General features: G+C 47.9%; 1 protein-coding gene across 4 annotated transcripts in view; it reads right to left on the minus strand.

Moving 5' to 3' along the window:
• Nucleotides 1-10090: 10090 nt before the first annotated feature.
• CDON (cell adhesion associated, oncogene regulated) overlaps nucleotides 10091-27436 on the minus strand; it is a 98900-nt gene continuing 81554 nt past the window's right edge. For 3 of the 4 annotated variants that reach the window (XM_073320627.2, XM_073320631.1, XM_073320628.2), the window contains exons 19-20: nucleotides 16518-16771; nucleotides 10091-14296 (exon numbers count right to left, since the gene is read on the minus strand). In XM_073320627.2, coding sequence (XP_073176728.1) covers nucleotides 14130-14296; nucleotides 16518-16771 — 421 coding nt within the window. In that variant the 3' untranslated portion in view covers nucleotides 10091-14129. Of the gene's footprint in view, nucleotides 14297-15928; nucleotides 15984-16517; nucleotides 16772-27436 lie in introns of all 4 variants that reach the window. The other variant, XM_073320633.2, reaches the window with a different exon arrangement.

The raw sequence follows: 27436 nt of genomic DNA on the forward strand, positions 1-27436 counted from the left end.
GGGTGCATGCACCCAGCCCTGGCGACACAAGGGAGCTGGTTCGGCTGGGGTGCAGGAGTGAACAGGAGATGGCTGGAGATGGCCACACGCCGGCCTCCCAGCCTTGTTCGGAGCCAGGATACCGAGCACATCAGCAGATGCACCCTAGCCCCACCTCATGGCTCTGCTGCCTGGGTGAGGGGCTGCGGGGGCCCTGGCTGGATTCGGGTTAGAGGGCTCCATGGGGAGCCAGGGTAGCTGAGGAAAAGCCCAGGACCTTTGTGTGAGCCAGGCAGGGTTTGGAGCCCCCTCCGCCCCCTTTGGCCCTGACAGGCGCTTGGCAGGCCTGGTGGAAGCCAAGGGGCACAGGGTCCTGGCAGAGCCCTGCCCTGTGTTCCTGGGACTGGGACCCAGGCCCTCTGGGGAACTGCCCAGCAGCCATTGCAGCTCAGCGAGGCAGGCTGCAGCTGAGCTCTGGGAGGACCAAACCCTCTGCATGTGGCACCTAGAGCAAGGCTATTACTGATGGGACGCGCATGCTGCAAACAAAGGGCTGTGGGGTCCCTGCCGCAAGACACAGTCCCCAGCGAGCAACTCCTCCACGGCTCGGCCCACAGCTTGGGCTGGATGGGCAGCAGGGAGGGTGCTGAGCCGCTCCCCAAATCTGCCCACTTACTTAGGTGTCTAAGCTGAGCTCTGGTGCAAATCTGGAGTCTGGGCTATACCCCGGCCGGAGGTCTTGCTGCCTTAAAGGCATAGTACTAAATTTCCTTGCCAAGGCCTTACATCACCAACCCCCCATGTTCATCTGTACCGTCACTGAACCGGCCAGTTTCCCCTTTGACGTGGGCGGCAGGGTTATGAGGGGCTCCCCGTGTCCAAGGGACTGTGTCCAGGGCACTTGTTTTATTGCCTTGCCTGGAGTGGGGCAGGAGAGCATGCACGGGGGGGTGGGGGGCTGGAGGCAGGGGGAGATACCTGGGCTGCCCAAACCATCCTCTGTCTTTGGGGAGCGGGCTCAGACTATTGCTGGGGCACAGGGAACGCAGCTGGAGCCATTTCAGTGCAGCGGCTGAGCGCCAGCCCCGGCTCCCCCTTGGCTTTCCCCTTGTGCCCTTGTTGAACTTGTCCGTGTTGAACCTCATCAACCTGTTAGCCTGAAATCCCTTGCTCTGCTAACAGGTGCTGACCCTGCTGGCAAAGGGATAAGTGAGTTCTGCCTCACCCCCGTCAGTGACTAGTTACCTACCCTGGGTATCAGGGAGGTGGGAGTGGTTTGCTGGGGGGAGAGGATCTGGGGTGTGGGCTGAGCAGGCCAGTGGGAGGAGCCCGATGAGCAGCCCAGCCTAGGGAGAAGGGTTGAGCTGAGCTTTGGGATTGTATTGTTAATTTGTTTGTGTTAATAAAGTCAAACCCCCGGAGGGGTGAGTCTGGATTCCGCCGTGTGAGGCCAGTGTCTGAGAGCAGATTGGGTGGGCCTGACACCGGCTCCCATGTGGTGCGTGCAGTGGGATTTAACCCTCTCTGCCAAAGAGGCACAAAGTTGGGCGGGGTGGGGGTGAGGAAGCTGGGCTGGAATGGAGGATGGCGCAGGCCCTGGCTGCAGCCCGAGGCCCAGCAGCAGCCGCTCCAGACGCTTATCAACCCATAGACCAGCCGGGCGGCCTCCCCAGGCACCTTCATGCTGGTGCCATTGGATCTGTCCATTGGCCCTGAGGGATGCTCTGGCGGGTAAAGCCCTGCCCTTTCACCAGCTGGAGGCCAGGAGGCCAGCATGTCACACACAGGGCTGACGCTGCATCCGAGCCAGGACAGCAACTTCCAGTCAATTGTGCGAATAGTCTGAGACACTGAATCTTACATGTTATACAATGAGCATTTGTGCCGGAGATGCTTGTGTGCGCCTCCAATCAGGCACTAGCCTCCGTGACCAATTCAGCGTGAATATCCAATACACACCAAGGTCAAAGCAGAGAGGTTTTTAAAAACATGCAAAAAGGTCCAGTGCTTTAACCTAGCAAATCCCAAGGTGTAACAGGGATCGGGTCTGGGCTGTACCGCCCCCAGAGAAAGGAGCTGTTTGTCCCACGACCCCTGGGGTCCAAATAATTCACTGGTCCATAAAGAAAATATAGGGGCCAGATGGTTTTCTGTGAATTCCTCAGCAATTTCCCCCAATCCTAGAAGCAGCCGGGCGAATCGACAGGTCCCTTTCCAGGCGGCAGCCCCCCCCCCCCCACGCTGGAGCCCACAGCACGGTGCCCTGGCAACCGCCCTCTGCATTCGGCCAGACCCATCCAGCGGCCTGTTCACGTGGGGAAGTAGCCTGGGCTAGTCCCAGTGTTCAAACTCCCTTCCGGGGAGGCAGGTCTATTGGGCTAACGGCGGAATGGCGATTCCAGTACAGGAGGGGGCATAACCTGTAGCTGGTTAAAGCTCATTTCTGCTGGCATAAGTGAAGCAGTAAAATAGTCACAGCCCTGCCCCACATAGTCAAACCCGTCTAGGGCCCTAGCGCAGACGGACGACGCTGTGGTTTGCATGGGGGCAGTTTATTCTGCTTCCTGGGGTGGGGGGTGAGTCCGGCCTGCACTAGGGTTTGCAGCGGGGACTTGTCACTCAGGTCTGCAAGCCCTACGGTAGCCCAGCTGTAAATGGGAACGAGTCCGGGGCCAAGGAGGGTTGTTGGTACCGGGAAAAGCGCTCAGGCTGCAGCTGGGCGAGTTTCCACTCCGAGCTGCACTCGGGCCGCCAAGGCTGTTCTCCCACTAGGAGAGTCCAACCCCGCGTGACCTCAGTGCCGGGTTTACCATGGCGCCATGGCTCCGTGGAGCCGGGACGATGCGCGGAAGGGGCCCCGGCCTGCTCCGCTTGCCCTGCGCCCCGAGAGCCCGCTGGCTCCCCCCCCCCACCACTTCCTCCTCTCGGCCGGTGTGTGTGGTGGGGAGAACAGTGTGGGGGGCTTGGCTGGGCCCCTCCAGGGAACTGCGTCTGGAGGGACCCCGGCCGGGGCAGGTCCTGGCCCAGCTGAGGGGGCCTCTGGCCACAGGGAGTTGGGGGGTGTTGGACGAGGCGCCGGGGGGGGGGGGGCGCTATGTGGTGTGGCATGGGCCTGCCCCTGAGGGGAAGGGGCAAGCTGGCAGCATAGGGCCAGGCAGGCCACTGTGCGTCTGGCAACTGCCAGTTTGTAAGGAGTGTCCTCGCATGGGGCAGCGCGGGGCTTCCCCTGCCATGCCATGCCCCATTGCCCCTGGCCGGCCCCTCGCTCCAGGCCCACAAAAGGTTAATCCGGCCCTGCTTGACCTCCATTAATTCAGACATGCCACCCCCAGACCCTGCCACTGTGCGTGAGGCAGCCAGAGGCAGCGCGCCCCTCCCACAATGCACCCTCCTGATTCCCCGTCTTCTGCAGGAGCCACGCCAACCCAGCCCTTAGCGGGCAGGGGTGCAGCAGTTCCCAGGTTAATGAAAGCCAGGGGCAGGCAGGGGCTGGAGTGAGCTGACAAGAGGAGAGGGGGAGGCTGGTTGAAGAGTTGTTTGCTCAGCGCATTGTTTGAACAGGTGGGAGAGATGCAAACAGAAGTGCCGACTCCAGCCGATCAAATGTTCCTAATCCACTGGCCGCTGAACACAGGATTTCAGCAGCTACCTTGCCCTAGGAGACATTCCTGCCCTTGTCTCTGGAGCGCCCAAACCGCAGCGCTGTGGGAACCGACTGCCCCAGCAACACCCATCCGGGTCCTGTCTCATCTGCCTGGAATCCCAGGCCGCTGCAGCCCTTGTTAACAACACACAGGCCAGCCTGATAAAACACTGGGAGTATGGACCGGGAACAAAGAGCCCCCTTAGCAAACAAGACCCTTGCCAAAGCCTGGATCTCTATTGTCCGCCAGCTGGGAGATTGGATGGGGGAGGCAGAGTCCTCCCCCAGGAGCAAGGCCTCTGTTTGCCAGCCCTAAGGCTCAGCAGCGATACATTTCCCAGGGCTTTCAGCTGGGAGCCTTTCCTCATCCCCCTGCAGGGAGACGGGCGGCCTGCACAGAACCGGCCTCGGGGATACTTCCACAAAAGCGAGGGGAACCCCAGAGAGGTGGTAATGGTTTCCTGTTCGCTCCTTTCTAATGGACACATTCAGCCAAGCCCTGGGTAAGATGCACACGCTTAGTTTGGAGCCCGGACTGGTGACGCTGGGCTCCCCGGTTTGGCTGGAGGGTCCTGCAGTGGGGTCTGGGCGCTCTCTCAATGAAAATCTAACCCATTAAAAAAAGGACTGGTCTGGCTCCTAGGCTGAAGGCTGGATCTCCAACAGCGGGTGCAGCCGGGACACTTGGCAGCTCAGGGACGGTGCTTCCAATCCAGCCCAGAACCAAGCTGTAACCTCCCTTGCCCAGGCCCTGGAAGCTGCAGGAAGACGCTGGCCTGCCACGAGGCTGTGGGCTGCGGGGAGAGGGCTGCTCGTCCCTTGGCCTCGCTCCTGGAGGAACCACGCCATGGGGCCACACTGAAGCGTCAGACATCAAGGCTCCCGTGCATTGGCAGCTCACTGGCTTCTGCAGGGGAGCCTGCTTCTGAGGGGTGCTCTTTCCTGGTGTCCCACTCCAGGGCTCCACAAGAAGCCAGTGAGCTGCCGACATTCGTAGCGCTGGCCTTGGGGAGTCACCAGCCTGGCTGGGAGGAGACCAAACCTGATCGTGACTTTACGCCCTGGCAAATACTGGCAAACCCTCCTGGTGGGCAGAGCTGCCGTATGAGTGCCTGGGGCGTGCCAGTCACTAATGCCCAATGCTGGCAGCAGCCGCAGGCCGAGTGTCCAAATAAAGCAGAACTGCGAAGTGTGTAAAGACGCTGAGGGGCAAACAATGACAGTGGAACAGGTTGAAACGCCGGCCCAGTGCCCCTGGTTTCGGTGACAGCATTACCTGCAGTTTCACTCCGACTTGGTGTCTCCCTTTTGTTGACATTTATTCATGCCTGACCCCAAAGGACGAGTCACTCCCACGGGGCGGCCAGCAGTGGCGGTGGGACGATTGGGGTATGAACCTGGAGTAACTCTGCAGTGAAGACAGCCCCTGAAGGAAACCCATCCAATGGCACTTGAAATTTCCTGCATGAATACGTTTGGGTCCCACATTTGGCTGAGAGGTTTGGAGCTGAGTCCTTCAGAAAATCGGTCCCTTCAGCTCTCCGTCTCTCCCCAGGCCCCGCCTGAATCACACCGACAGTCTTCCTCGAACAAACTCGTAACCAGACATTAATTGGCTCAGCCTCTGGAGTAGCCATAGGGATTGGAAACTGGCTGAATGACATGAGCGGAGGAGAGATGACTCTGAAGTTCCCCACTAGTCTGGCATCAGGATCAGCCTCTTTCATACTTTCCTTCATGGTTTGGATGGGGGAGTAAACACTTGAATGAAGTTTGAAGCTACTAATTTGGGAGGGGCTGGCATGTGGAGGTCTGAGACAAGGGCAAAGAGCTGCACCGTGTATGGCAGGGCAGAGCTTCGTCAGTGGCGAGGCTGAAGAGACCCAGGGATTATCATGGGCCCACAGGGAAGCAGCAAGTTCATAACATCAGATGCCTTTGGAGAAAAAAAGGGGAATGCAATTTCAGACACCACATCAGCGAGCAGGGAGGCTGCAGCCCCTCTCTGTGCGACGCTGGTTGGACCACACGTGGGGTATTGCACAGTTCCCATCAACAGTCGGGAAGATACTGACACAGAGGAACTTGGTAGAAGGGGGGAAAAAGAACGTCTTAGCTGGGTTAATTCACAAGGAGAGCTCAGAAGCAGGAAATGGGGGCTCAGCAGTGTGAAATGGGCCTAGCTGGGCCAACTAATGACTAAGGAGGCATGTGATGATCCTACAAATACCTACAGGGTGTAAACCTGAAGGAGGAATGAATTGTGATGCATGAGGCAGGGGAGCATGGAGCTAGAATGCACTATAAATCCCGAGGCATGAGAAGTTCCTAAACTATCTTCAGAAATTCTGCAGCCCTGGCCCAGAATCATTTACCTCTGGCAAGCTGGTGGGAGGTGCCCCATTAGATTGCCATTATCGCCCTTTTTATTTTGTACATACATTCTAGAGCCAAATGTTCGAGGGAAAATATGAGCTGTGTACATTTAGTATCTTATATTAATGGAAATGGAACTAACTTGATGATCCATTCATGAGATTGTCTGGTCCAGTGCCTTTCCCACTTGATCTTAGCTCATCCCTTCCCCCCTGGAGATATGCTTAAGAATGATGTGATATAAACTGGATACTCTTTTATTCATAAGGAAAAGTTGATATTCTTGGGGACTGAACTCAGAGTCGTTACAATTTTGTGTTATTTGCCTCCCATTCCTTATTTGCAAGTGTCTGAATTAGGCTTTGCTTTGATTCTTGTAACTCTTCTATGATGCCTTAAAGGACATACATGTTCCCTCATCACAAATATCCTGGCTTGTCATAATGCCAACTCTAGCCACAGTTGACAGATTAGTTGTAAGGGTAGAGGATTGTTGGCAAGTAGCCAAGGAGTACATTCCTTGGGCTGCTTTAATATGCTTAAACATGACTTGAACATTTACAGCCAAGTGGGTTTGTGCCTGGCTTTGCGTCTTTATGACTGATAAAGATGGTTTGGAAGATTTATGTAAAAAGGTGGGGGAAGGGCTTTCTACTTGGTCTACAACAAAAATTCAGGGCTTGTGCACACTGGAAGACTAGGGTGGCTGGTGGACTAGTGAAATGATGATACGAAGGTACAAGAGAGTGAATTTTGAGTAACTGGGAGGGAAGGAATGTGAAGTCAAATGCTTAGAACTCTGCTTTTGTTAAAACCTATCGAACGTCAATACCTAAAGAACACTTGGGAAGAAGTTACAAATTCAGCATGTCCACCCCTTCAATGAAGACAGGCATACTAGCTCACAATACCCAGCGGCTGGCGCTAGGGTTGCCAGGTGTGCGGTTTTCAACTGGCATGCCAGGTCAAAAAGGGACCGTGGCGGCTCCGGTCAGCGCCGTTGACTGGGCCGTTAAAAGTCTGGTCAGCAGCACAGCTGGGCTAAGGCAGGCTCCCTGCTTGCCCTGACTCTGCATGGCTCCCAGAAGTGGCCGGCATGTCCCTGCAGCCCCTAGGCGCAGGTGGGATCAGGAAAGTTCCGTGCGCTGCCTCCACAGCTCCCATTGGCTGGGGACCACGGCCAATGGGAGCTGCGGTGGCGGTGCCTACGGGCACGGGCAGTGCGCACAGGTGCCTGGTCGCGCCTCCACCTAGGAACCGGACATGCTGGCCGCTTCCAGGAGCCAGGGAGTCTGCTTTAGCCCTGCTGCACTGCCGACTGGGAGCTGCCTGAGGTAAGCGTTGCCTGGCTGGAGTCTGAATCCTCACCCACACCCCAATCCTCTGCCCCAGGTCGGAACCCCCTCCTGCATCCAAACTCCCTCCTGGAGCCTGCACCCCAACCCCCTGTCTCAGCCCTGACCCCCCTCCCAGAGTTGCAGTTGCAGTTTTGGTGAATTTTGCATAAAAGATTAGGATTATTTACCCCGAACCCGCACCCCCTCCCACACCTCAACCCCCTGCCCCAGCCCTGAGCCCACTCCCTCACTCCAAACCCCTCAGCCCCAGCCCAGAGCCCCCTTCTGCTCCCCACCCCCCTTCCCCAGGGCTGAGCCCGCTCCTGCACTCCAAATCCCTCACTCCCAGCCCCATCCCAGAGCCTGCACCCCAAGCTGGAATCACCTCCTCCCACACCCCAACTACCCCCTTCCCAGGCCAGAGCCCCCCCCACACACACCCTGAACCCCTCATTTTTGGCCCCACCCAAGCCCTTACCCCCTCTTGCACCTCAGCCCCATGACCCAGCCCAGTGAAAGTGAGTGAGGGTGAGAGTGAGCAATGGAGGGAGGGGCATGGAGTGAGTGGGGACGGGGCTTCAGAGAAGGGGCAGGGCATGGAAGAGGGCAAGGGTGTTCAGTTTCATGCGATTAGAAAGTTGGCAACCCTAGCTGGGACTTCTGTACAAGGCTCCTCCAAGCAAAACTAGGTTCTTGTTATTTCTAGAGTTAAAAAACAAACCAACCCCAGATTAACCCATACTTGTAGGCCCTCTTTACCCATCGGACAGACCCAAACCCACACTCCGAGCCCCCTTTGCCAATCGCCTTTAAGGAGCTAATGCCACATTGAAGCTGTAGACCGAAGCTGAATATTCTTCAGTTTAGAGACCGTATTTTGTATGTTTATAAAGCACCAGCAGATCCTGAGTACTGGTAAATACTCCCCATCTTTTATGCAAAATTCACCCAAACTGCAACTGTGTAGGCCAGAAGCAGCACCGCAAAGACCATGACTGGGAATCCCGCTCTCTCCAAGCCTGGAGGAAGAGAGAGGCACTTTAAGATTCACCTTTGGTGTTAGTGTACTGAATAAAAAAAAGCAATGTCTAATATTTTAAAGTCTGGTTTTTAAAAGCTTCTGTGTTCACGGTTTCAGAGTAGCAGCCGTGTTAGTCTGTATTTGCAAAAAGAACAGGAGGACTCGTGGCACCTTAGAGACTAACCAATTTATTTGAGCATAAGCTTTCGTGAGCTACAGCTCACTCACTGTGTGTCTGAAGGGTAAGAAAACTGAGACATTAGTAACATTAACTTCAGTTTAAATAACCCTGTCCATGAATAAACGAAGGTCCCACTCCCACATTACTGACAAGAAAGGGTTGAAATATTCCCCACTGTGGAACACCACAACCATATATAGTCAAAGCTCTGAGGCTTCCTTATGCTGCATGAAAGAACATAAGAACGGCCAGACTGAGTCAGACCAAAGGTCCACGTAGTCCAGTATCCTGTCTTCTGACACTGGCCAATGCCAGGTGCCCCAGAGGGAATGAACAGAACAGGTGATCATCAAGTGATCCATCCCGTCACCCGTTCCCAGCTTCTGGCAAACAGGCTAGGGACACCATCCCTTCCCATCCTAGCTAATTGCCATTGATGGACCTATCCTCCATGAACTTATCTAGTTCTTTTTTGAATCCTGTTATAGTCTTGGCCTTCACAACATCCTCTGGCAAGGAGTTCCACAGGTTGACTGTGAGTTGTGTGAAGAAATACTTCCTTCTGTTTGTTTTAAACCTGCTGCCTATTCATTTCATTTGGTGACCCCTAGTTCTTGTGTTAGGAGAAAACACTTCCTTATGTACTTTCTCCACACCAGTCATGATTTTATAGAACTCGATCATACCCCCCTTAGTCGTCTCTTTTCCAAGCTGAAAAGTCCCAGTCTTATTAATCTATCCTCATATGGAAGCCGTTCCATACCCCTAATTATTGTTGCCCTTTTCTGAACCTTTCCCAATTCCAACTGAGATGAGGCGACCACATCTGCACGCAGTATTCAAGATGTGGGTGTGCCAGGGATTTATATAGAGGCAATAGGATATTTTCTGTCTTATTATCGATCCCTTTCTTAATGATTCCCAACATTCTGTACGCTTTTTTGATTGTCACTGCACACTGAGTGGATGGTTTCAGAGAACGATCCACAATGACTCCAAGATCTCTTTCTTGAGTGGTAACAGCCAATTTCGACCCCATCATTTTATATGTATAGTTGGGATTATGTTTTCCAATGTGCATTACTTTGCATTTATCAACACTGAATGTCATCTGCCATTTTGTTGCCCAGTCACCCAGTTTTGAGAGATCCCCTTGTAGCTCTTCACAGTCTGTTTGGGACTTAACCATCTTGACTAGTTTTGTATCATCTGCAAATTTTGCCACCTCACTGTTTACCCCTTTTTCCAGATCATTTATGTCTAAGCCATATCAGCGATCCACTCTCTTTTTAAAAAAGGCCATTGGCTTCTTCTAGTCCTTGCCTACGACTTAAAATATTGTTGGCAATTCACTGTTCTTTAGGGTAGGGTAAATTTGGTGAAGCACAATTAAATATGAAAGTAGTAAATAATTTGGCCTATATTAAGTAGTGATATAGCTAGTCTGACCTTTTCTCTAATATCAGTAGCTTTCGGCTAACGAGAATTCACACCACTTGTCGATTCAAGAGCAGACACAATCTAATAAGCATCACTCAAAGCAGCAGCATTCTCTTTAATATTAATCAAACCACCAAAAAAATTCTGCCAAAAACTACATCATTTAAAAATATGTACAATTTCAAAAGAATATTACAACTCTTTTTTTTTTTTTTTTTTTAGGAAAATATAGTATATTTTTCTATATGATACAAAAACCATGCATCTTTAAGTCATTGCTTTCAAAGACCACACAGGTGAAATACAGAAAAACATTTCCCTTGGGCAGTACGACAGCGGAATGACACTCTCAGATACCGGGAGGATCAGGGAGGGTTGGTTTGTTTGTTTTATATCATAGACCCATATTGAGACACACCATTACGTAACTAGAGCACGTACCAAGAGGAAAGGTTTGAAACACGATTTTTAAATGGATTGTTTCTGAGAGATCAAGATTTGGCTAGTAAAACCAGGAAGCTTCAGAGGGCCTCAGTGTTTAAAAAACAGGGTAAAAAAGGGAAATGCACATAGGTCTGATGTCAGTGAACCTTCTTAAAAACAAACAAACCCACCCCTAGGTTATGTAGTGCCCACAGAAGCAAAGAACTTAACACTGGCTAGAGTCAAGCATAACATAGGCAGTTAATATAAAAGTTTCCTCATCACAGCTCTGCCAATGCATCTCATCCCCCTGGTGCCAAAACCCTTGCCAATGAACCCAGGATTCTAGAGTTTGTCTACTTCCCACATCCCCCTAAGCCCCTGTGCCCTCTAGATTTCAAAGGAAAACAACATTAAAAGCACAAAACCAAGCCAGCTTTAAAGAACAAGGCGGGTTTTCAGAGGGGAAAGGCCTTCCAGCATTTCCTGGGGAGCTGATACTAGCTGAAGTCTAAGGATGAGACTGGACTGATGTGCATGAGCTGGGAATCACAGCATCTATGCAGGATTTGTGTAGAGTTTTATAATTATGCACCTATAGTTGGGAGAACACATGACCCCTAAAAAGAAAGGCAAACATATATATATTTTTATAAATAAAATACAATAAAAGAAAAACACTTAAAACAGTGTTAATCATTATAAATAAAGCAGTCCATGATGAGACTCTGCTAACATGGCAGATTACAACAATCTCTTCCTTGAGTAGAAACCCCACCCGCAAAATCTGACTCTTTCAAAGCAGTTTATGTCCCAAGGACTCATACGAACCTGCCTTGGTTTCCTGCTCCAAACTACCAAACTCTTACAGCAGAGTTTCCTGGATCTCTCTGTCAAAGCATTTAATATGCTAGTTCTCCTAACAGGCAACTTTCGTAACCTCACGAGATCGGCCATTGCACTCAATAGATCACACTACGACAGGAGTCTGCCTTCCTCGGACGCTAATTAGGTCTCACAAATATGCAGACTAATCCATTAGCACACGCTGTACACCTGGACATCAGGAATAGAGAACTCGTGTCCACATCTGGTGCGGCCCCCTCTCCCATCCACCGAGCAAAAGCAGCATCAACTAGTTTCCCACTGCAATAAACTCTTGCATAGTGACCTAGATCAAACCCAGGAAGTTCTCATTTAAGGGCTGAATTTACAAAATATATAATATACATCCTATATTATATATAACATTTTCACACACTGTATACACGCAGGCCGCATTTGACATTTGTTGCAATAGTTAGAAAAGTACAGAGTCAGTCTTTATGATACACACATCTTACTCAGTGTGGTACCACAGGACCTCCGAGTTACAAACACCTCAGGAAGGGAGGTTGTTCGAACTCTGAACAAAACATTCTGGTTGTTTTCAAAAGTTTACAACTGAACATTGACTTAATGCAGCTTTGAAGCTTTAGTAGGCGGAAGAAAAATGCTGCTTTCCCCTTACTGTCTTTCAGGAGAGTATGTTTAATGCAGTACGGTGCGGTATTAGCTTTTTGGGGTCCCTGCTGCTGCTGGATTACGTACTTCCGGTTCCAAATGAGGGGTGTGGTTGACCGGTCAGTTCGTAACTTGGGTGTTTGTAACTCTGAGATGCTACTGTACAGTGCACCTGTAGCCACCTCCTGGTTTCTCCTGCAAGGGGTTTGTGATTCAAATAGGGCAGCTTTACCTCTCTCCCGCCCCTCGGGGTGTTTCTCGCTCTAGCTAGGGAAACATTCATTCCATTAAAAGGAGACTGCACACACCTTGCCTGAGGGTGGCAGTAACAGCGAGTGATGTGCCTCATTCCTTGGCTTACAGGCTCTGATTTTTGGATAGGGTGTTTTACAAGGGAAAGTTTGTTTTATTTACTCTGATTAAATTTGGAAAAAAAGAGCAGTTAACATTGCAACACCTACGTCACACTCCAGCTGCTACGTCTCAGATACAGGCCGATTTCTTCGTACCCAGCCATTGTCTGAGCTGTGGTTTGTTGGACACCGTCTACGACGGCACCAGGCTCAATTTTCTAAAGCAACCCCTCCGTGCTCTTATTTAACAGGCGAAGAGAGCCTTATTACACGAATGATACATTTTCCCTTTTTCTCAAACCATGGAGTTAAAATACCATTCAGGCCCTGGGAGATCCATGGCAAAGGACTGAACTTTGCCTTTGTAAGCGCAGCAAGCAAGCCGGGCTAAAGTATCACAAAACGTTCGTTATACTTTAGTTTGAATCATTTGTGATAACGGTGCATCTTGGACGATGATATTTTAGGGATGTGAGCCTCACCACAGATCTGCCTCTGCTAACCAGGGGTACGTTTAGAGACGTGCAACTACCGGCACTGCTGAATATTAGCTTGTGGGGGGATTAGAAAAGTACCAAGCACTGGAGGTTCCACTGTAAATTGAACAGGTCCAATCTGAGGCAATTAAGCTGGAAATTAAGCTAGTGGAATTAGTGGCAAGTATGTACTAATGTGCTGTAGAAACTGAAGCAGTTGGACATTTCAGAGTGAGTTCACTTTGCCCTGCCGGCATTTACTCTTGGTATATCAATCCCACCTGCTCTGAAGGAAAGGTGCGCATGCATGAGCAGGTTTAAGATGTAAACTGAGAAAATTCAACCCGACTTACCTGCAGCGAAATTTAAAACATGCACAAGAATGAAAAACAATCAGCTAGTAAGAGACAGTTACATACTCACTGCCAATAACTCTTCTGAATGTAGCAGCCTTTTTTGGTTGAGAGCCTTTAACAATAACGAATATGTTCAGAGCAATCACTATGTGCTAACGAGCTTGGATAAACAATGCTCAGACTCTAGGCTGTTCACAAATTATTCATGTAGATTATTCCTTATGTATATTATATAGCTGATCCTACAAGTTATATGGAATACTTTCTGTTCCCTATTTAGATGACTAATACTTTTAAAAACAACAAATAGTGACCTTCCAGTAAGAATGTTCAGATAAATCATTCCTGCTAGAAGGCATGACAGTTTTGGGAATTATGAAATTCTCTGAACACTAGGGATTTTCCAATACTTGGAGATAACTCAAAATATGATAAGTAGTATCCAGCTGAATGCTGGGCTCAGGTTCCCAAATCAGATGTAGACCTATTCGACCAGCTGGATCATTCGTATAAACAGATTGGCTGGGGTCCATTATCAAATCTCTTTCCATTAAGAGAGCCTGAAACAGCAGCATTTGAGCATAGTCAGAGAAAATAGCTGTAAAAATATTGCAACAAATGCCAGTGACACGGCAGCTCTATAGGGTGGCTATAATCTGCTATGAACTTCAGAACCACTCGGGTCGGATCCACTCTAATAAGTCTGCATACTAAACATTTATGCTCCTCTGCAGAAGTGCTTCTCATGCTGGCAATATCCATGGAAAACACACTATATATTTCCCATCGTTGTTCTTTATATTATTACAAAACTTTATACATAACCAGGCTAATTCCACAGGGTGTGGAAAAAACAAAGGAATTTCTCAAGGCATAAATAATATAAAAAGGCAACCATTTTAAACAAGATACATTCATGACACTACTACAAAAAAATAAATAGTGACTCTCTCTGTTAGAATTAACACCCCTCTGTCAGTCCTTGTCAGTGACTCTGCTGTGCAGTTACTGGCTTTAAGTGGGAAAATGGCTGCTGCTTCTTCAGCTTTCCTGCATCTGGAGTGGCCGAAGGTCCCCGGAGCTGTTTAAAGTGACACCAGGAGAATTCCATCCTGATTTTTCATTACAGTCCTTTGAAACAGGCTGCAGAATAAGAGGACTCCAGCTCAAAATATGATCTGATGTTTCTGAATGTGCACAGATGTCACCTGCAAACCAAGAGCAGTTTATATTAGCATGAAATCTCTCCTCGCCCCTTCACTATTTCCGCATACTTGCCCCACCAGTCTCCAAATGCAGACTCGTGAACTGGGGAAACCTTTGCTTTCCACTAAAAGTGAAAATTAGTTTGGACGCTGTACAGTGTTAAACCCTAGCAGGAATTGCTAATTTCCTAGGGCATTTCTCATGATACATTTCCCTGTTCTCTAGGCCTTTTAATAATGTACTTCCAGTTATCACTAGATTTAGTGATCAGATTGTGGATAGCGGCTTTGCTTCCTTGGGAGATTATGGGGAAAGCCCTAGTTTCAAACGGCAAGCTGCCTCACTGATCTAATTAAAACATACAAATACATGATGACCCTAAGAACCTCTCAATGCCAAATGGTTCACAGTTGTGTAACAGGAACTCATAAGAGGCCTGACAAACTCATCACTCCTAGCACACCATTTTTATATTTATCCATAAATGAGGTTGTGAGGTTTCTAAGAAAAATATTATGTCATACTGATCCTCATAATCGTTACCTGATGTACGCATGGATATTTAAGGAGCTGTGTACATGTACTGAAAATATAGGTTTTAAAGTCTGTCACCAACCAAAGAGAAAAAAAAATTTCTTCCAGACAGGGAGTAAGATGTGTATCTCTCTGTCAAATGTAAATTAAGTAGTGTTAGGCAACACAATGAAAGATCCATTTGCATACAGGATCAACAGGAAAGAACAGAGGAAAAAAAACAAGTAATGGGGGCGGGGAGGGGAGAGATTCTGCTGTCTCTAAGGTCAGTGACCAATAGGGATGTAACTAGAAGGCAAGGAGACTCCCCTTTATCCTACACCTGAGGAAGTAAAGGGACAGCGTGTTTACATTCATGCAAATGGAATCTCAACCAGGCTTGGCCGAAACACTGCGAAAGACATCTGGGGTCAGACAAACGTTCTTAGACAGAAGGTTAGACTGCTAACCCGCTTTCTAGAGATTAAACTTATCAGTGGTGCGGGAACACTTTGAATAGTGGGGGTGCTGAAAGCCAGCCCCCTTACCTCTGTCCGCTCCTCCTCCCCTGCCCCCAGAGCCAGTAGGCCGGGACCTGGGGATCCAGCAGGCAGGCAGCAGAGCCCCAGCTAAAACCTTGGGGTGCTGCAGCATCCCTCCTCCCCCCTAGGTGCCGCACCTATGCGTGTTATGATTTTGTTTTATATATAACCCTTCTATTACCATTATCCTTACTCACTGTCTCTTACATCTTAATCTTTGATAATAAACTTATGATTGTTTTCACTATAAATATATCTCAGTGCTTTGATGTTACATATGAGCTGATCCTGACTTGAATCATACAAGCTGGTGCATATACCATTCCCATGGGGATAGCTAACCTGATAATTCTGTGAGCATTCAGTGTCTAAGGTACTGAACACTACAGGAGAATGCTTCAAAGGGACTTGGGGACTGGGGTGCACTTACTGTTAACCTGCACAAAAAAGGAAGGGCTGCCATAGCCCAGTGGAGATTGTTTCATAGAAGAAGAAAAGGCAAAATGATGGGGTGGGAAGGAACTGCCAGGACCCTTGATCCCTTGTCTTTACCCCCTCTGAACACCATGTTGATCCAACCTGTCTTTTCAGCTGGGAAGCTCAAAATCTCTCTCTCTTTGGGGCCAGCCAGGAGCTATAAAGGAATGTGTGATGCTTTCAGCTCTTGCCGCCCAAAAGAACAAGACAGTTTATTCCTAAATTCCAGTTTCCCCATTTGGTGCATCCCCTAGCTAACTCTGAATTAACTCCACTTCCTGCAGGTACCTGGGCTTTCCCTAGAGGTCTCATATACGTAATTACCCAGCCTGATTCTTCTTAGAATATGAGATCTGATAAGAGCAACGCCTAAGGTGGTACTGGCCAAGATTATTAAAAAAAATAGCATTCAAAATAAATCAGTCATCACATCATCTGGAGTAGGTGTACTGGGGGGGTTCCATTTAGAACACTCATTATTTAGGGCATGCATCTGGAAGGCATTTTAATATCTTCACTTCCATTGTCTTCAGGGGGAGCTGCAAGCTGATCAACACCTTGCAGAGTCTGGCTTTCCATTTCCGAGACTAATTGCTAGTTTCTGTGTAGTCAGATTAAGCACCCTACAGCTGTTGTACAATAAACACGCAGTTTGGAAGCCAAGATTTATTCTCCCCTAATTTTGGCATACCTTCTGGGTAATCTATGTTAATCTGGTTCATATTTTCCTGACAGCAAGAATGCTGAGTAGATGGCTGCTCCACTTTCTCCTTGCTGTCTTCCTCCATCTCGATGCTGCGTTCCGGGACCGTGGAGGCTAAACACATGGCTACCATCACATGATTCAGCGGTTTCATCTCTAAACTGTCCTGCTGATAAGGTGCTACTAGGGGCACAACAGGTAGCGTGCTGCTGCTAAAAGTGCCGTTGGTTTTGGTGAAACACCTGTGAATTTAAACCAAAATGAAGAATCACTCACGGAGTCCTGATCTCTCCAGATTCTTTGTTCTAGCAACTACAAGGGATTGAAGAAGTTTTTGAATACTTCATCAAGTAAATCTCAATTACTGAATACAGTAAATATAGTAGAGCTGGTGGATTAAATTACAATTATTCTGTCAGATAAATTCAGACTTTTTGGGGGAAAATATACTCACAATTAAATACTTGTTTGCCCAGCTCACCAGATGGCTGAAAAATGTTCAGAGAATTATTTATTTAGCATTTTTTCCATCTATTGTCAATTAAGTGACTTGCGAACACATTCCTTCATTTGGTCAGCTTTGTAATGCAGATTTTAAAAGCCCCGACACAGAGTTTAAGTTACGAATCCAACGAACCAATCGAGCAGCTCATGTTAAAAATAGGCTTTGCTAAGCTAGTTAATGTGAACAGAGGAACTACATACAACCCACTGCAGCACTCTAAGTGTAAAAACTTAGTATTTTTTGTATAAATTGAAAAGTTACTATATCAAAGACACTCATTCTGGACTCTGAAACTGAAGGCAAGGTGGGAAATCAATCTTGACAGCTGAGCTACTTAACCTTTAAACAGAAAGAAGTTTATAGCAAAAGCCCTTTATAGATATATGCCTAGCATTATCTCATTCTAAATAGTGAAAATGCCAAGTATGTTGCAGTTCCTGAAGTCCTGGGCTCAGCAGTGCTAGCAGCTTCATTTGTAACAGCCACGTTAAATGTGAAAGCCCAGGAGAGACCACTCCAGTATGACTCCATAGGTACCAGGAATTTTTACACAGCTCAAACTTTCATATTTAGAACAGTCAGATGAATTGGAATTCTCTGAAACAAGCTGTATGAGCTGTAAGAAGAGTGCAGCCTTTGTTCCCAAATCTAGCATGGAGAGTGACATACAGCAAATCTACCACATTGCAGAAAAATTACAACAATTATTTCACCAGAACCTCACTACCTGTCATTCACTTTCACCACACTCTGGCAGTCAACAGAAACTTACTAATTCTGCAGGATTCACTTATTAAGGACACAAACCCTGGATTGCGACACCACAACTCATCAACAAGCAGCAGGAGCAGGCTGATTACAAAGAAGAGCATATCTGTTTACACACAATTACCTTGGCCATAGCAACGTTTGGAAGTGCTCATGAGAGTCAGACAGGGTTCTCAAATATTACACAGATTATCCAGTGATATGCCAAATGGATACAGCTCAGAACAATTTCTACTGCCAAATCTAAATGCACAACCCTTCCTGCTATATGCACCATGCGCAGAACTATCCCATCTCATTTTAGTTCCTTGTATAGCACCAGTCACCATGCTGATCACACAGCGCCATTCTGAGCTGGCACCAGTCAATAAACACAGTTCCAACAGGATCTGAAACACGTTTATCAGATTTATAGCACAATGTATTTAACACGATAAAATATCCTTTTGCTGATGGAAAGAAATCAATCCGGAAAAAAGTTAAAGAGTACTTATTTCTAAACACGAGAGCATATTTATGCCACCAAAATAAACCACTCATACATATTTGAAAGACCTAGCACATATATGCAAGTGGAAGAGTGCGTTTCGCAATGCTGGACTACCAAATCACATCTGAGCTCAATAAGGAATTGCTGCGATGATAACGCTTTACAAACGAGTGTATGAAATACAATTTGGAGAACCACTAGGCTGTGCTGTGTGAAACCGCGCTCATTCAGTTGCTGTGTTACTTATTTGGTAGCGAAAAAGAAAAAAGAAAAAAAGCTTAGTTTGAGTGCTTCAGACCGAAATCATTTATTTCCACTTGTGTTAAATTAAAAATATAAATAAACTAAGGGCTTAGTGTATTCTGCCACACACAAATCTGAACGGTTTGTGTGAGAACTTACTACAGGTCACTGTGCTCAAAATAACAGAAGAGGCCCATTTTACCACCTGCAAAGCAGGAAAATTACTCAAGGTTTATTCAGGCCGCATTCTAACGAGTGAAGTATTCTTCATGTCCCTCTATGAGGACAAGCTTTTCTGGGTATGCAGAGTCACCATCGTGTAGTGCATTGTATAGGAGAGTGCCATTGGGAGAAGTCAGTATGTTATTTGAAGTCAGAACTGTCTTATTACCAAGTTTCTTTTGGCACTGGGAAATGCAAGATGTTCTCACCCTTTTTCCTTAAATGCCTGTGTCAGCCTGGACAGCTTGCCTGTGAGAACTGGCTACAGGTTTGTGTGTTATTTGGCATTCCATAAACTGCTGAACTTTCAGTATTCAGAGCCGATTGTGTGCATTAGGAAGTTCAATGCCTATTTTGAGACATCTGCATCTCGTTAACAGAACCCATGCTGTTCTAGTTTTTCAAGAGCATGCAATTCAGAAGAGTTAAATGGGTCGGTCACTCCAGCATTTGATTGTTAGACTGCAAGGGAAGATGGAAGACTATTACATAGCTATTTTGGGAGACACTGACAATGACAGCATATCTGCATTCAGAAGCCCCCCCACTGACAGGTAACTAATCCTTTAGCATGAAAGTTAACAGAATTCACCTTCTATTTAAAGGGAAGAAAATATATTCAAATTCATAGTTTCTATGTGAAGAGCTTCTATGCAAGGTAACTGCTAAAGTTGCTCCTATTTAGTTCCCCCAAAGTATTTCGATCAGGTCATTCTGATTAGCACAAAGATCATATTTAAGGGGATTCTATCTAAAACAATTCAGAGATTGAGACTGAGGTTCTAGGGGACTGTAATTCTGGTTTTAAACATGGTCACCTTATGTACAAAACCTCAGAACCATAAACTCGTAGGACTAGAAGGGACCTTGAGAGGGCATCTAGTCCTGTCCCCTGCACTCATGGCAGGACTAAGCATTATCTAGACCAGTGGTCCCCAACCTTTCTGTAGGAATAGCATACTGCCGTAGTGGGTGCCGGACACCCTGCCGCTGAAATGCCGCCGACGAGCGCGGCCGCCTTAGAACCGGATGCCGAAATGCCAAGCATCACCGCCAAAATGGCAACGCTTCTTGGTGGCATTTTGGCGGGTGGTTCTAAGGCGGCCATGCTCCTTGGCAGCATTTCGGCGGCAGGGCGTCTTGTGGGTGCACAAAAATGCCCCAGCGGGCACCATGGCATCCACGGGCACCGCATTGGGGACCACTGATCTAGACCATCCCTGACAGGTGTTTGTCTAACCTGCTCTTAAAAATCTCCAATGATGGAAATTCCACCACCTCCCTGGGCAATTTTTTATTCCAGTGCTTACTCGGGTCTCTCACATGAAACCAAAGCGACGACCAGACTTGCTGGAAAAAAACCAGAATCAAGATAATTAATCTTCCAGGGCCCAAAAACCAAGGAATGTAGCAGTCATGGGGAGATGAAATGGACAATTCGGAGCAGGTCAAAACATGGACTTTGGAGTAAGAATCTATCTGTCCTCGTAGGTATCCCTGGAAGTGGAATGAAGCAGCCCCATGGGATGAACTCCACTCCCAAACGTTCCTATGACAATAGCAACACGAAGTGCCAGGGCACGGCAACTTCCATTTTCTGTCCATCACCTCACATTAAAACAGTCTCCAAATACTTATGATTCCAAGAACAGAAATACCACAAAAGCCACTGCAGAACTCAAATGCAACACATCTGGTCTTCAAACAAATCCATTCATTAGTTGTCATTTCTTTCCACAGAGGTTTTGACTAGAATCCCTTTTTTTTAAAAATAAACAATTCCTTTAGTGAAACCCATTTTAAATGTTTGTTTTTGCATGTTTAGGGGCTCTTCTTTTGAAACACGTGTTCAACATCATTCCTGGTATAATGGCATTGGCTGGAGTGGAGTTTTAGTAAATTAATTTGGCTCATTAAATTTAAATCCAATGGTCCATACTAAAACTCTGATTAAAACTAGTTATTACACCTCCAACACAGAGCACATATGAATGATAGTATAAAATCTGTCCAGTGGAAAATGCATTTCAAATCAAATCTCAATGCTAAAAAGCCAAAACCAACCCATGACCTGATTTATAGACCTGACTTCTTAGTAACTTACATTACAAATTGGCTGAATACTGCTTTGCTGGTCCATTTAGAGTTTATGTGCTGCTAATGAATCTGACCACAAAATACAAATATTGCCCTGGTGTGGGACACAAAGAAGGGTTAGAGAGAAGCAGCCCTACCTGGGTTGAACCTGCAGACAAAATATCTTGCCTACATGTGCTTGCTGTATATAATAGAAATATAGAACATTAAAAAAAAAAGTGTGCCCATTTTAAAAGTACCGGAGAGCCTTTCACTGGGAAAACTGACACAAATTGCAGTCTCATTGGCCTTGTCCACACTAGAAAAATGAGTATTCATAGTTCAACTATCAGCAGTGGTTCGACTGCAGCAGTCGTAGCAGCAGTGTAAGCATTAGTGTAGACAGAAATGCAGGTGTTTTCACCACTGTACCATGAAAGCCTGCTTAGAGAGGGCCATTGCTGGAAATACTGGTACTGATACAGACGTACCACAAGCAACACACTTTGGCACTGATCAAAAAAACAAGCAGAAACTGAACAGCCATTTGGTTAAGTACACAGAAACCCACCAGATAGGAGTACTCGAAGGCACGTGCATCAGGTTCTTTAGTGAAGGAGAAATGCAAATGAACTATAATCCTTACTATAGCATGAAGAATTATGCTTATCTACAGGTGAACAGTGCAGAACAGAGGTCAAATCTGATCCAAGACACAAATTTCAAATCTATTAGTGTGGCTAAGAACCAGTGATGAGCTGCCAAAATCTTAACAACCGGTTCCCTATAAAAAGTTCTGATTTAAGGGGTGTGCCCCAGTATGTATTTTTGGTACTAACAGGGTTAACATACGTCTGTATTTTCCCGGACAGCGATTTAAGAACCAAAAAGCCTGACCTGTCCGGGAAAACACAGATGTGTGGTAACCCTGCCGAAAGTTTTTTTTTAAAAAGATGAGCCTGAGCTAGAAATGAGCTCCGTTTCACATGTGTCCTGATTTTATTAGGGACAGTCCCGATTTGGGAGTCTTTTTCTTATATAGGCTCCTATTACCTCCCACCCCATCCTGATTTTTCACACTTGCTGTCTGGTCACCCTAGGGTGTGCACATGTGTGGGTCCCAGCTGCTCCCTGCCCCCCTCATTGAAGCAGGTGTGCAGGGTTACTGCCCTGGGAACTGCAGGGCACCAGTAAACGTGGGGCCAGCTGCAGACAGGAGTCTGGGGCAGGGCTAGCTGGAGGCAGGGGTTGCAGGGCTGGCTGCGGGCAGGGCAGGGCGTGTGGAGCTGGCTGGAGACAGGAGGGTGTGGGGCTGGCTGGAGGTAGGTGCTGGCTACAGGCAGGGCAGGGCGGTGCAGGGCTGGCTGGAGACAGGGCAGGCTGCGGGCAGGGCAGGCGGTGCGGCAGAGGCTGGCTGCGGGCGGGAGTGGCTGGAGACGGGCTGGCTGTGGGCAGGGCAGGGGGTGCATGTGGCAGGGGTTGGCTGGAGGCAGGGCAGGGGGTGCGGCAGGGGGTGCAGGGGTGGCTGGAGGCAGGGCAGGGGGTGCGGGGGTGGCTGGAGACAGGGGCTGGCTGCGGGCAGGGTGGTGGGTGCTCATGGGGAGAGCAACAGGACGCAGCCCAGGCCCAGCAGAGCGGCCGGGGACCCCCCAGGCAGCAGCGGGAGCCCCAGGGCCAGGGGAGCAGCAGCAGCACCAGGGCTCGTGCCCAGGGCGAGGCAGCAGCCCATGTGGCTCCCGCAGCACAGCGCCCCCGGCGGCCGGAGGAGGAATTACATCACTCCCCGGCCAGAGCCCATCAAAGGCTCAGCGCCCCCTGCAGGGAAGCGGGTTAACAACCGGTTCTAAAACTGCTTCAAAATGTAACAACCGGTTGGTGCGAACCGGCTCCAGCTCACCACTGCTAAGAACCATTCCATATTAGCTGCCTGCCATTAAATATGCTAAATTAATTGTTTTCAACCTGTGGTTCATGGACCTGTGGGGGTCCACAGACTGTTTAAGATTTCCAAAGGGGTCCATACCTCCATTTGAAATTTTTTAGGGGCCTGCAAATCAAAAAAGGTTGAAAACCACTGTGCTAAATAATGAAAAAACATTCATTTATATTTGGTCTGAATTTAAATGCAGAATTTAAACTCATAAGATCTAGAGATGTAAATATCACTTAAAAATACAATTGCAATAGTTTAAATGGGTATCAGTTAACCGTTTAATATTTTACATCCCTAGTTGGTACCCCATCAGAACTCCCTCCTGTGCACTGTCATGGCGACGGGAGGTGGGGTGGGGGGAAGGGAAGGGAGAGACTATCATGTGATCCAGGAGGGTTATGGCAGCAGGGAGAACCTGTCATGGTGACACCAGTCTCCCCATCACGTGACCCAGTCTCCCTTGGTATATCAGGGGACTTTGACTAATTCCGCTCATGTGCCCCTTACTGCTGGCCCTGAGTGGGGAGCAGGATGCTGATAGGGAAGAGGTGGATTTGTTAATGCCCATGGTGTGCTTGGATGTGTAGGTAGGGGCAATCTGTTTTAAACGTTAACTGCAATATATTAATGGTAAGACTAATACTTAGCGGTTAACCGTTTAATATTTACATCCCTACTAAGATTATCAGTAATATCAGCCAAAGTTGGTGGATAAATTCCGGGATCAGCAGCATTGAAGCGATTCACGCAATGAGGCCAGGTACAGCCCAATAGCAATGCAACAGGTAGATTAAGCATTCAAGGTTGAGGTCATCCTTAACCCACATTAATTCCTTTTAAACAAAGTTTTTATAGAGGAAATTTTCTGTGTTTTTCATACAGCTAGTGCTGGAGTGTTTTGGCGGTGCAAGGAAGGCAGCAGGGATGCACCCAACATCCCCTATGGCATGTGGGGATGGAGGGAGCAGGGATGTTTGGAGAAGGAGAGGCAGCAGGAGCTATCAGTCCTGCCTAAAAGTCCAGAAGGACAATGCCTGTATTGATGGGGCAAGGCAGGTCCCATGAAGTGTCACAACTGCTCAGCCAGGCCAGTCACTGCTTCTCAGCATGGAGAACTGGAAGAGCTTTGTCAAACCGAAGAGCTTCAAACAGATGCTAGAGAGCCATAAGCTCCAGTCTCTGGAACTTCTCACCCCAAGAAACCTCCGCCTCTACTCCCTGATTGAATCATGGAATATTAGGGTTGGAAGAGGCTTCAGGAGGTCATCTAGTCCAACCCTCTGCTCAAAGCAGGACCAACCCCAACTAAATCATCCCAGCCAGGGCTTTGTCAAGCCGGGCCTTAAAAAGCTCTAAGCATGGGAGATTCCACCACCTCCCTAGGTAACCCATTCTGGTGCTTCACCACCCTCCTAGTGAAACAGTGTTTCCTAATATCCAACCTACACCTCCCCCACCACAACTTGAGACCATTGCTCCTTGTTCTGTCATCTGCTACCACTGAGAACAGTCTAGAGCCATCCTCTTTGGAACCCCCCTTCAGGTAGTTGAAGGCTGCTATCAAATCCTCCCTCACTCTTCTCTTCTGCAAACTAAATAACCCCAGTTCCCTCAGCCTCTCCTTGTAAGACATGTGCCCCAGCCCCCGAATCATTTTTGTTGCCCTCCGCTGGACTCTCTCCAATTTGTCCACATCCATTCTGTAGTGGGGGGACCAAAACTGGACACAATACTCCAGGTGTGGCCTCACCAGTGCCGAACAGAGGGGAATAATCACGTCCCTTGATTTGCTGGCAATGCTCCTACTAATGCAGCCAATATGCCGTTGGCTGGCTGCCAACTAGACATCGAGCCATTGATCACTACCCCTTGAGCCCGACAATCTAGCCAGCTTTCTCTCTACCATATAGTCCATTCATCCAATCCATACTTCTTTAACTTGCTGGCAAGGATAGTGTGGGAGACTGTATAAAAAGCTTTGCTAAAGGCAAGATATATCACATCCACTGCTTTCCCTGTATCCACAGAGCCAGTTCTCTCATCATAGAAGGCAATCAGGTTGGTCAGGCATGACTTGCCCTTGGTGAATCCATGTTGACCGCTGCCGATCACCTTCTCCTCCTCCAAGTGCTTCAAAATGGATTCCTTGAGGACCTGCTACATGATTTTGCTGGGGACAAGGTTGATGGCAAAAGATCTTTAATCAATTTCTAACCACACAGTCTAAAGGGCAGTTCTCTTTCCTGAGGACAGCTTTTGGCTTTGTGACAGATATGGCAATTTCCTGCAATATCCTTGAAAAAACCTAACTGGATTAAATTTAGGTATCTGTGGAGTCCATAGTATGAAATGAAAACAATACATAGCTGCTATTAGCAAATATCCCCAATAGCCAGAGATGGGACACTAGATGGGGAGGGCTCCGAGTTATTACAGAAAATTCTTTCCCAGGTGTCTGGTGGGGGGGAGGGGAAGGATGGGGTCTTGCCCACATGCTCTGGGTCTAACTGCTCATTTGGGGTTGGAAGGACTTTTCCCCCAGGTAACACTGGCAAAGACCCTGAGGGCTTTGGCTTCCTCTGCAGCATGGGACACAGGTCACTTGCTGGTTTGAGCTAGAGTAAATGGTGGATTCTTCGTAACTTGAAGACTTTAAACCAAGATTTGAGGATGTCAGTATCTCAGCCAGAAGTGATGGGTCTATTACAGGAGTGGGTGGGGGAGGTTCTGTGGCCTGCAGTGCGCAGGACGTTGACTAGATGATCATGGTGGTCCCTTCTGGCCTTAAAGTCTATGCAGTATTGTGGGCCAGAATTTTATGTAACATCTCTCAGGGGGGAAAAGGATGTGAACCCAGGAAGTGTTATGGCAATCATGCTGTTTGTAAGCTTTTGCATTTAAAGCAAAGCACAGACTCTGTCCTGTTTAGGCAGTCTAGCTTGCTGTGGATATCACAATGTTGGCAGAGATCTGTGCAGGCTGGAAAAAACTTCAGTCAGGATGGACAGAGACATAGGTCTCTACCCAAGAGAGGTGACTGTTGAGGAGCTGGGAGGCTAGAGGCGGTGCCTTTCAGGGAACATGGAGAAGGAATACAAGTGGAGATGCCTTGATCTGTGATGGGCTTCAATCCCATTGGAACAAGAACCAAGAGATGACCACCTTTACTAGGGGGTAGCCTCACTTTTCACACGGCAAGCACAGCTCTCAATTGAATTACAACTGAACCAGGCTCTCGGTCTTGGAGAGGGAAGACAGAATCCCATCAAAATACACCTTAGCTTAGCAGTAAGTGCACTGAGCTGGGAACTGAGAAAACCTGAATTTAAATCTCATCTCTTCCACTCCCTGTTGCTTATACACTTCTGCACTTCACAGCCCTTAATACTGAGGAGGCTAGTATTAGCCACGCCATTTTACAAATCAAGGAACAGAAGTTGCACAAAATCACTTGTAGCAGAGCTAGGAACAGAACTGAGATCTCTGATATGGCAGACCCCATCTCAGCCACCCTGCTGCTCAGAAACAACCTGCCCAATCTGATGTACTTGACTATGTGGTCTGTAACTACTAGATAATTTCTTCCATGCCAGAGCCAGGAATACAATTACTAACATCTAATAATTAGAAATGAGGCAATCCCAATTCCTAGCATTTTACTGCTGTCTAGCAAATTGTTGAGTCACCTGCTGGTCAAATGCAGTTCACTTTCCTCTCGAGCAGAAGGTCCACACATGGTTACTCATGTATCTCCCTTACTGAGTGAGGGAGGCAACGTAATGACAGAGGATGTGGAAAAAACTAATGTACTCAGTGCTTTTTTTGCCTCTGTCTTCATGAACAAGGTCAGCTCCCAGACTACTGCCCTGGGCCGCACAGCATGGGGAGGAGGTGACCAGCCCTCTGTGAAGCAAGAAGTGGTTCGGGACTATTTAGAAAAGCTGGACGTGCACAGGTCCATGGGGCCAGATGAGTTGCATCCGAGAGTGCTAAAGGAGTTGGCGGATGTGATTGCAGAGCCATTGGCCATTATCTTTGAAAACTCATGGCGATCAGGGGAAGTCCCAGACGACTGAAAAAAGGCTAATGTAGTGCTCATCTTTAAAAAAGGGAAGAAGGAGGATCCTGGGAACTACAGGCCAGTCAGCCTCACCTCAGTCCCTGGAAAAATCATGGAGCAGGTCCTCAAGGAATCAATTCTGAAGCACTTAGAGGAGAGGAAAGTGACCAGGAACAGTCAGCATGGATTCACCAAGGGCAAGTCGTGCCTGACTAATCTAATTGCCTTTTATGACGAGATAACTGGCTCTGTGGATGGGGGGAAAGCGGTGGACGTGTTGTTCCTTGACTTTAGCAAAGCTTTTGACACAGTCTCCCACAGTATTTTTGCCAGCAAGTTAAAGAAGTATGGGCTGGATAAATGGACTATAAGGTGGATAGAAAGTTGGCTAGATTGTCGGGCTCAACGGGTAGTGATCAATGGCTCCATGTCTAGTTGGCAGCCGGTATCAAGTGGAGTGCCCCAAGGGTCGGTCCTGGGGCCGGTTTTGTTCAATATCTTCATAAATGATCTGGAGGATGGTGTGGATTGCACCCTCAGCAAGTTTGCAGACGACACTAAACTGGGAGGAGAGGTAAATACACTGGAGGGTAGGGATAGGATACAGACG

The sequence above is a fragment of the Lepidochelys kempii genome, chromosome 22 (genome assembly GCF_965140285.1).
Source record: "Lepidochelys kempii isolate rLepKem1 chromosome 22, rLepKem1.hap1, whole genome shotgun sequence".
NCBI lineage: Eukaryota > Metazoa > Chordata > Testudines > Cheloniidae > Lepidochelys > Lepidochelys kempii.